The sequence below is a fragment of the Canis aureus genome, chromosome 25, assembly GCF_053574225.1.
Source record: "Canis aureus isolate CA01 chromosome 25, VMU_Caureus_v.1.0, whole genome shotgun sequence".
NCBI lineage: Eukaryota > Metazoa > Chordata > Mammalia > Carnivora > Canidae > Canis > Canis aureus.
The window spans coordinates 4,908,718-4,918,977 of NC_135635.1; the positions used below are offsets into that span (position 1 = coordinate 4,908,718).

Consider the following 10,260-nt stretch of genomic DNA (forward strand, 5'->3'; position numbering starts at 1 on the left):
ACAACAACAACAAAAAAGACGTGTCGCATGTGGTCACTCTATCAGGAGCTCCGCAGCTGGGGTGAGATATGGGGGTGGGAGGACCAGGACCAGCTCCAGGCCCTGAGGTGAAGATTGGGTTGTGCGGTCAGCCAGCACATCCCTATCCTACCCCCAGCCTCGCCAAGAAGAGAAGCACCTTCTGTGCCTGTCTGATGCCAACCAGGCAGCTCTTGGCCCCTAGACTGTAAGGAGGATGCCCCAGGGCTCACTGGGAAGCCTGGCCCCTGGCAGAGGTGTCTCATCACCCCATGGCTTTTTTGGAGGCTCTGTCCCCAAGGCCAGTGCAGAACTGGGTCTGAATCAGTGGCAGTAACTTTGTGGCTCTTCCCGCCCCAGGCCTGTCCCTGCCACAGAGGTCACCCTGGAACCCCCAGGGGCCTAACCACACTAGCCAGGCTCACCCTGTCCATACCTTTCTTGGTGACCAGTGATAACAGAGATGTAGATCATCCTTAAATCACTGAAATGAAATCTGGGACATTTTGGGGTTTGGGGCAATAGATTATCTTCCCCAGAGGTAACATGACATGATGGAAAGAGCGTGAACCTTGGCCTCAGATGCACTTGGATTGGGTCCCTAACTTAGCTAATTCTTAGCTGTGTGACCTGGGGCAAATTATTTAACCTTATGAACCCCAGGGGTTTTTTCTTATAAGTGAGGATTAAGGTACCTACGTTGCAGGTTATCGTGAGGATGAAATGAAACAATATATAGCGTTTGGCTCATGGTAGTAATCAATAATTAGCAGCTGTTTATCATTATTAATGTTACATTCAAGTTGTGCTTTGCTAGGATGAAAGCTCCATTGAGCAAATGCTAATTAAGCTCTTACTGAGAGCAGCGCCTTTGCCAACATGTGTATGGAATTGGACAGGGCTGTGGTCTGTGCAGAGCACATAAACCCTGAGGGCTGGACTGCTTGGGGCTTCAGGCGGGTCCCTAGACAGCCAGAGGTTGGGGCAGAGTGACAGCGCTGTCCAGGAGTGCAGAGAGGCCAGCGGAGTGGCCTTAAGGAGGTGACCTGGCCCTCGCTGGATGGGAGATTTAAAAAGGAGAGTTGAGGGGCACCTGGGTGGCTCAGTGGTTGAGCATCTGCCTTTGGCTCAGGTCATGATCCCAGGTCCTGGGATCCTACAGGGAGCCTGCTTCTTCCCCTTCCTATGTCTCTGCCTCTCTCTCTGTGTGTCTCTCATGAACAAATAAATAAAATCTTAAAAAAATAAATAAATAAGAAGTAGAGTTGAAGGTGGGGAGAAGGGATGCCCTGCGGAAGGAACTACAGGGAAGCCTCTGCAGAAGCAAGCCACTCAGCTGGGCCGGCACAAAGGCTGCGTGAAGGAGCAGTGAGTGAGCACCAGAGGTGGCGTCGGGGAAGGACCAGCAGGCCGGGCCCAGACTGCCGGCAGAGGAGTCCAGACTTGTCTCCTTAGGCAGTGGGCAGGGATAGGAGGCTCTGAGCACAAAGACGCTTTAGATGAAAAAGAAAAAAAGAATACTTTCAGCTGCTTTGTTAGATAAGACGTTTGTGAAGCCACCAAACGAGGTCAGGGAGACGAATGCTGAGCAGCATCCAGGCCGGAGGAGGAGTGAGGATCGGGGCCACCGCTGGCCAGCCAGAGAGGAATCCACAGAGGCAGGAGTGTAAAGCTGACTCATGGCTAGTCGAGATGCCTCGGAGATGGAAAGGACATTCTCAGGGACTGAGAGCGAAGTTGACCTGAGGTTAAACAGCAGTACCTTTGTCATCCTCAGAGACCAGCTGGGGGGGACCGAGATGATAATTCCTGCCATCTCTTTTTTTGGACCCGGTAACAAATGTCTTTCCATTAGTCTCAGCCATCCCTGTGATGCTGGGGTCACAGGCAGTGAGAACAGGAAGGGGCCATTCGAGGCGGGCCTCTCCGTAATCGGGAAGAAAAGTGGTCCTAGAGCTGCCAGGGGCACCCAAATTAGGCTTGCCGCTGCCCTCGGCGCCCCAGGCGCAGTCTTCTTTCTCTAAAGCCCCAGACCGGTTCCATCTCCCTGCCCCCGGGCTCACACTTCTTCATCCTTCCTATGCGCCCTCTCCCAAGGCTCCTCCTCTGACCTAGTGGGGGGACAGTGTGGTGAAGGCTGCACTGTAGGCCAAGACACGTCCCTGAAGGAGCAGACTTGGAAGACGGCCCTTCCCATCGGGAGGGGGTAGAGACCTGGGACAGACGGCCCCTATGCTAACTCTGCCTCTCGCCTGCAGATCCCACTTACGCCACTCCAGCCTCCGTCCGAGCCACCAGCCTCTCCGTCCCTGAGCTCTGCCGAGGGACCGACCACTTCGCTGCCTCTGGGGCACTGTGCTGGGCAGAGAGAGGTAGGACGGCCGGGCACAGTGGCCCGTGGCTTCTCTGGCTACGGAGTCTTGAGTCCGTACCCCGTTGCTATATCCTAAGGAGTCCCAGGGGAGGGGCAGATCCTTCTCCGGGCTGGGCGTGAGCCCTCAGCTGGCAGCCTCACACCCAGAGAAACAGAGTCCCCCTGCCAGTCACTAGCTAGCCTTGCAAGCAGGGTGAGTGAGCGTTAGTAAGATGCGTCCTTAACATTTCCTGAGCTCTCACTCCGTGCCAGACACTGTGCTGAACCCCTGGATCTCGTTTATATATTTTTTTAAAATAATTTTCGGCGTCTACTTCCAATTGTCTATATACTTACTTCTTCAAGTCTAGAGCTAGTATCCGTTTATTCTTTTGCTTCCCTGATTTCATTTATTTATTTTTTTTTTTAAGTTTTTTTTTTTTTTTTTTTAATTTATTTATGATAGTCACAGAGAGAGAGAGAGAGAGGAGAGAGGCAGAGACACAGGCAGAGGGAGAAGCAGGCTCCATGCACCGGGAGCCTGATGTGGGATTCGATCCCGGGTCTCCAGGATCGCGCCCTGGGCCAAAGGCAGGCGCCAAACCGCTGCGCCACCCAGGGATCCCCTGATTTCATTTATTTTGTGAGGTTAAGCATGATTAGCCATCCCTTTTTGTAGGTGATGCCGTGAAGCTTAGAGGTTCAATAACTTGCCGAAGTCCACCAAGCTAACTGAGCAGTAGACCTAGGACTGGAACCTGCGCAGTCTGGCTGCAGAGCCCGTGTCGCTAACCACCGTGCTAGAGGAGCTGGCCCCAGGAGGAGCAGGGCAGAAACAGGGAGAGTGGTCCCAGTTCCCTCCACCGTGGGGAGTAGGGCAGCAGGACAGCTGTCTGACCCGAGAAGGCCTGGGCTTGCTGGCAGCAACTGACTTAGCTCTTGGCCGCATCACGTCCCCTTCTTGAGTCTCTGTGTTCTTTCTGGAGCCTAGAAAACGGACAGGCCTCCCTCCCCGGGGCAAACATAGATACCACGTCAGTGGTGTTGGCCCTGCTGACCCAAAGAGTAGTGGGAAGTGGTGGTGGGGGGTGTTGGGATAACCAGGAAGGGAGGTGGGGCGCCCGCCCAACCCAGGCCCACCAGGAGGAAGAGTGGGGGAACCAGGGCTCGGTGACTTGGAAGCTGAGCTGTCGTATCCGAGAGGCTGTTAATTCCTTTTGGGGACTCAGACAAAAGCAGGCCAGCTGTGTTCTGACACACTCGATTTGTCCCAGCTCGGGTCCTAGGCCTGCACGTGGGCTCCCCCTCATGTCGTTTCTCCCCCAAGGTGTGTTGGGAGCAGCAGCTGCGGCCAGGAGGCCCAGGACCCCCGGCCGCCCCACCCCCAGCACTGGATGCCCTATCCCCATTCCTTCGAAAGAAGGCCCAGATCCTGGAGGTGCTAAGAGCCCTGGAAGAGACCGACCCCTTGCTTCTTTGCTCGCCTGCCACCCCCTGGCGGCCTCCAGGCGAGGGGCCCGGCTCCCCAGAGCCCATCAACGGCGAGCTGTGTGGCCCACCTCAGCCGGAACAGTCATCCTGGGCCCCCTACCTACTACTAGGCCCTGGGGGCCTGGGAGGCCTGCTACACTGGGAACGCCTCTTGGGGGGCCCAGGGGAGGAAGAGGGTGCTGGGCGGCCCTGGGGCCCTAGTAGGGGCTCCTCCCAGACCCAAGGCACTGGCTCTGGGCCACCCTGTGCCCCAGGCAGCAGCTCCTCCTCCTCCTCCGATGAGGCAGGTGACCCCAACGAGGCACCCAGCCCCGACACCCTGCTTGGGGCCCTGGCCCGCAAACAGTTGAACCTGGGCCAGCTCCTTGAGGACACAGAGTCTTACTTACAGGCCTTCTTGGCTGGGGCTGCAGCAGGCCCACTCAGCGGGGACCAGGCCGGCCCCGGGCAGCCATCTTCCCCAGACCAGGGGCCCCCGCAGCTGTCCAAGTCCAAAGGCCTCCCCAAGTCAGCTTGGGGCGGGGGTATCCCAGAGGCCCAGAGGCCGGGCTTTGGTGCTACCTCAGAGGGCCAGGGGCCCCTCCCCTTCCTCAGCATGTTCGTGGGTGCAGGTGATGCCCCCCTGGGCTCGCGGCCTGGCCACCCCTACTCCTCATCTCAGGTGAAAAGCAAGCTCCAAATTGGCCCCCCTTCTCCTGGGGAAGGCCAGGGACCCCTTCTGCCCTCTCCAGCCAGAGGTCTCAAGTTTCTAAAGCTGCCTCCAGCTTCGGAGAAGGTCCCCAGCCCAGGAGGCCCCCAGCTCAGCCCCCAGCTTCCCCGGAACTCCCGAATTCCCTGTCGAAACAGTGGTTCTGATGGCAGCCCGTCCCCACTGCTGGCTCGCAGGGGTCTGGGTGGAGGAGAGCTGTCCCCGGACGGAGCTCAGGGCCTACCCACCAGCCCCTCGCCCTGCTCCACAGCCCTGGACTCCGCGCAACTCAGACCTCCCCAGCCAGCCTTGTCCGCCACGCTGTCCCCGGGACCCGTGGTATCTCCCTGCTACGAGAACATCCTGGACCTTTCCCGGAGCACCTATAGGGGGCCTTCCCCAGAGCCACCTCCATCCCCACTGCAGGTACCCACCTACCCACAATTAACTCTGGAGGTGCCACGGGCCCCTGAGGTCCTCAGAAGTCCCGGAGCTCCCCCCAGCCCCTGCCTCCCGGAATCCTGCTCCTATGTGAGTGCCCAGGAGAAGAGTTTGGACAAAGCAGGCCCGGAGTCTCCCCATCCTGGCCGCAGGACCCCCAGCAGCTCATCCAAGAAGCCCAGCCAGGGGGCAGGGCGGCGACCTGGGGATCCTGGCTCTACCCCTCTGCGGGACAGACTGGCAGCCCTGGGGAAACTGAAGACCGGCCCCGAGGGGCCAGAGAAAAATGGAGTGCCAGCCAGGCCTGGCACCGAGAAGGCCCGGGGAGCAGGGAGGTCAGGGGAGAGCACTGGAGAAGTGGCACCCCCCGCCCCCAGGCCTCCCGAAGGGCCAGAAGCCAAGGGGACCCCACGGGGGGCAGTGGCCTTAGGCACAAGCAGCCTGAAGCAGCAAGAACCTGGGCTCCTGGGGGACCCCGGGGCCCGGGTCTACTCCTCTCACTCCATGGGGGCCCGGGTGGACCTGGAGCCTGTCTCCCCGAGGAGCTGCCTCACCAAAGTGGAGCTGGCCAAGAGCCGGCTGGCAGGGGCCCTGTGCCCCCAGGTACCCCGCACCCCTGCCAAAGTGCCAACCTCAGCCCCCAGCCTCGGCAAGCCCAATAAGAGCCCCCATGGCAGCCCTACGAAGCTACCGTCCAAGTCACCCACCAAGGTGGTGCCCCGGCCTGTGGCCCCACCGACCACTAAGGAGCCCCCGAAGCCTGACAAGGGGAAGGGCCCCCCGTGGGCAGACTGTGGCGGCCCTGGGGCCCAGCCTCCGTCCCCCGCACCTGGCCCTGCCGACCCAAGCCAAGGCCCCGAGGGGCGGGCCCCACACTCAGCCATCGAGGAGAAGGTGATGAAGGGCATCGAGGAGAACGTGCTGCGGCTGCAGGGCCAGGAGCGGGCGCCAGGCACCGAGGTCAAGCACCGCAACACCAGCAGCATTGCCAGCTGGTTCGGCCTTAAGAAGAGCAAGCTGCCCGCGCTCAACCGCCGCACAGAGACCACCAAGAGCAAGGAAGGGGCCAGCGGGGGCTCCCCACTCCGGAAGGAGGTCAAGATGGAAGCCCGGAAGCTGGAGGCTGAGAGCCTCAACATCTCCAAGTTGATGGCCAAAGCAGAAGACCTCCGCCGGGCACTGGAGGAGGAGAAGGCCTATCTGAGCAGCCGCGCCCGGCCACGGCCCGGAGGACCGGCACCGGGGCCAAGTGCAGGGCTGGGGCAGGTGCAGGGCCAGCTGGCTGGCATGTACCAGGGCGCGGACACCTTCATGCAGCAGCTGCTCAACAGGTGAGGGCCTGGGACCAGTCAGCCAGCCAGGTCAGCGGGTGCTCGGGAGTGGGGGGGCCCTTTCCCTCCATGGGCACACCTGGGGCTGGCCCTGCTTATCCCGAGAGCCAAGAGGCTAGGAGGTCAAGAAAAGTGCCACCAAAGCATCTGGAGCTTCGTGGCCGGGCCCCGAGGAAAGATGGGGCTTTGAATCGGAAGCCGGGGGTCTGGGCCCCAGCTCGCCTCCTCTCTGGCCGTCTGACATTGCATGTGCTGACACCCAGTTTCTCATTTAAGGAGAATTAACAGGCCACATTTTCCTAAATTGTCTCTAGCATCAGATGAGGCCGTAGTTCAGGGACCACTAGTTCATAACCGTGGGCTGATAAAGGTCTTACTCTGGGATTTCCTATCCTATAGAGCAAGGAGGTGCCCATTGCTGCCTGCCACAGACTCAGCAGTGGAAATGGGGTTCAGAGAAGGGGCGATCCCATCTTGGGGTTGCTCCGTCTGAGCCAGATGAAGCACAATGTCCCTAGGGGTTGGGCACCGGGTGGGGTGTGGCTTGGACAGCAAGGGCGCTTGAGTTCAGCTGGGGCAGGCGGGGTGTGTCACGTGTGGACCAGGAGGTGATGCATCTGCCGTCTGCTAGCAGATGGCGTCGAGAAGTCTCTAGGCTTGACCCTGTGTAGCTTTGGGGAACTTGTCCCATCTCCCCTGCCATTTCTCTGAGGTTTTCCCTAGGTCTCTGCCTTTTCCCAGCATCAGGAGGACTTGATGGGGGGCAGCCACCAGGGATAGGTCCCCTATCCTGGGGGGCAGTGGGTATTGTACTAGGCCCAGCAGCATTGGAGGGAGTGAGGTCAGAAAGTCTGGGTGGACCCAGGCCTCCCCTCACCTTCGTGTGCACTGCTGCCTGTAGGGTGGATGGCAAGGAGCTGCCGCCCAAGAACTGGCGGGAGCCCAAACCCGAGTATGGCGATTTCCAGCCAGTGTCCTCTGACCCCAAGAACCCCTGGCCAGCCTGTGGGCCTCGAAACGGCCTGGTGGGGCCTCTTCAGGGCTGTGGAAAACCTCCTGGAAAGGTAGGTTCTTGGCTGCTAGGTATTGGGCCCAGCTCTGGGGCCCGGCCAGGTCTTGCACCCCTGGAGGGTTCCCCTGCCCTGGGTCGTGGAAGCTGCCAGGTGCACCACGGTCTCTGGGGCCCGGTGGGCTGCAGGCTCTCAGACCCATAGTGTCCTCATGGCAGAGCTTGGGGAGGGGTATGGGTGGGGGCGTGAGGAATGGGTTCTGAGGTCTCCTGTACCCCCACGCAGCCCAACAGCGAGCCAGGAAGGCGGGAAGAGATGCCCTCAGAGGACAGCCTGGCTGAGCCAGTGCCCACCTCACACTTCACAGGTCAGCAGGGTCAGGGACCCAGGATGGGACCTGCCCCTTGCCCCCTGCCCACTTTACCCTGTTCCCATCACCGAAGCAGGTACCAGGCCCTGAGTGCCTCTTGGTGCCAAGCACCAGGTGGGCACCGGGGCTGCACAGAACTAAATCCCTCCCGGCCCTTGGGCACCTGGCCCAAGTCTGGGGGAGTTGGGGGAGGAGTGGTGGGGGATGACAGCCTGCTGGGCCAGGCGGGGCCACGCCCCGGGAGCCTGGGCTGGGGCAGGGAGGCAGAGGGGCTGAACCTGCAGCTTCGTGTCCTTGACTTACCGTCCCCTCCCCCAGCCTGTGGCTCCTTGACTCGCACCCTGGACAGTGGCATTGGGACCTTTCCGCCCCCAGACCACGGCAGCAATGGGACCCCCAGCAAGAATCTTCCCAAGACCAAGCCCGCGCGGCTGGACCCCGGCCCGGGAGTGCCCCCAGCTCGGCCCCCGCCCCTTACCAAAGTCCCCCGGCGCGCCCACACGCTGGAGCGCGAGGTGCCGGGCCTGGAGGAGCTGCTGGTGGGCGGGCGGCACCCCAGCTTGCCGGCCTTCCCCGCGCTGCTCGCCGCGCCCCCGGGCCACCGGGGCCATCAGGCCTGCCCCGACGGTGAGTGTCCGCGCAGGGGGGCGGGCGGCCCGGGAGCCCCACGCGCCACCTCCCGCCTTCCCTTGTCCCCACGCAGATCCCTGTGAAGACCCGGGCCCTCCCGCCCCCGTCCAGCTGGCTAAGAACTGGACCTTCCCCAACGCCAGGGCAGCCGGCAGCTCCGCCGACCCTTTCCTCTGCCCGGCGCGACAACTGGAGGGGCTGCCCAGGACCCCCATGGTGAGCGCGGCCACCGCCTGGGGGGGGGCGGGCCCAGAGGGCAGGAGGGACGACTGGGGCTCCCCCTCAACCCTCACCCCCTCCACCCCCACCTTCCCCCCCAGGCCCTGCGGCCTCCTGAGCTCCCCCCTCCTCCCTCCCCCCCCAGGCCCTGCGTCCTCCCAAGCTCCCCCCTCCCCACCCCAGGCCCTGTGGCCTCCTGAGGCCCCCCTCGCCCCGGTCCCCGCCCTGTGGCCTCCTGAGGCCCCCCTCGCCCCCGTCCCCGCCCTGTGGCCTCCTGAGCTCCCCCCTCCCCCCCAGGCCCTGCGGCCTCCTGAGCTCCCCCCTCCTCCCTCCCCCCCCCAGGCCCTGCCGGTCGATCGCAAGCGGAGCCTGGAGCCCACCAGCCGCCCGGCCCCGCCGCCCCAGGGCCCCGCCTTCGGGGGCAGCCGCACGCCCAGCACGTCGGACGTGGGCGAGGACGGGCGAGGTGCCAGCGGGGGTCCCCCGGGCCTGGAGACCTCCGAGTCTCTGAGCGACTCCCTCTACGACTCGCTGTCGTCCTGCGGGAGTCAGGGCTGAGGCTGGGCAGAGACCGCCCGGCTGGGCCGTCCGAGGTGCTGGGCTCCGCCCTCCAGCTGTGCCAGCTGTGCCAGCTCCGCCCGCCCCGCCCGGGCGCTGGAGTCGGGGGCGAAGGGCCGCGCTGCCTTCTCTCCCTGTCTGCCCTGGCCCCCCGCCGTCTGGATGGTGCTGCCCTCCCCCGCCCCGCGTCTTTGGGGTCCGTCTGTCTGTCTTTTTGTTGTTTTTTTATATTAAAGCGCCTGGACCAGTCCCCACCCACCCCCATCCCCAGACTGCGGTTAATTTATCTGTCCTTAAGAACTCGGCTGCTCTGCTTCCAGCCTCTGCTTCTGCCCTCTTCCTAATAAAATGTGGAGGCCCCTCCCTGGCCTGGACTCCCGTTTTTGTTTGTTTGTTTGTTTGTTTGTTTTCTGGGGGGAGGACTCGGGGATGGACAGGTGGGTGGAGGCTGCATGGGCACCAGGGCCAGGGACCCCAGGACCTTAGACTTTGCCTTAGGTGCCCTTGTGAGGCAGCCCCACCTTAAAAGGTAACTGGGTGGGGGTGGGGAGGTGGGGCTGCTCAGGCCTGGAATGGCACCGGGGGTTGGGGATGCCCCTTGGGTAGGGCGGAAGGCCGGCAGCCTGGGGGGACGGTGGCCCTGGGCGTGCACTCCAACTCCTGTACACACTGGGCGGGGAGGGGGCAAGTAGGATGTGCAAAGCAAGCTTCGGGGGCTGACATGTAGATAAAGTAGCCTCCTGTTGCCACCTTCTTAGCCCTCCTTAGACATTGGGCTTTCCCCCCAGATCTTTTTGCCCCTATTTCTACCTCAGATCTCAACCAGAAGTTCCTCCCGTGCTCTGAAATTCTTAATTCAGGAAAGAGAGGCCAAGAATGAGGCTGTGCGGAAGGGTCTAGGCTTCCAGGAGTTATTTTGTCCTCCCCACACGGCACAAAGAGGCCACGGGGTGGCTGTGGCCTTCTAAGCCCTCGGATTCCCCATTGGGCGTGGAGCTGCGCATTACCTGAAGGTAAACCAGGGTGCAGCCAGACCGTCATACGCTGGCCGGCCAAGTTGGGTCTGGGAGGCCTTCCTTCCTGCCCAGGTTTCCAGATGTGGGGTGACTTGCCTAAAATGCCCACCTGACCTAGCACTTAGGCTCTCCCCA

The 10,260-nt window shown here is 62.0% G+C and overlaps 1 protein-coding gene across 5 annotated transcripts in view; it reads left to right on the plus strand.

Moving 5' to 3' along the window:
* NCKAP5L (NCK associated protein 5 like) overlaps positions 1-9,483 on the plus strand; it is a 30,156-nt gene extending 20,673 nt beyond the window's left edge. For all 5 annotated transcript variants that reach the window (XM_077870124.1, XM_077870126.1, XM_077870127.1 and 2 more), the window contains 7 exons: positions 2,277-2,390; positions 3,699-6,322; positions 7,224-7,386; positions 7,618-7,699; positions 8,021-8,329; positions 8,406-8,548; positions 8,894-9,483. In XM_077870124.1, coding sequence (XP_077726250.1) covers positions 2,277-2,390; positions 3,699-6,322; positions 7,224-7,386; positions 7,618-7,699; positions 8,021-8,329; positions 8,406-8,548; positions 8,894-9,109 — 3,651 coding nt within the window. In that variant the 3' untranslated portion in view covers positions 9,110-9,483. The remainder of the gene's footprint in view (positions 1-2,276; positions 2,391-3,698; positions 6,323-7,223; positions 7,387-7,617; positions 7,700-8,020; positions 8,330-8,405; positions 8,549-8,893) is intronic.
* The last annotated feature ends 777 nt before the right edge of the window (positions 9,484-10,260 follow it).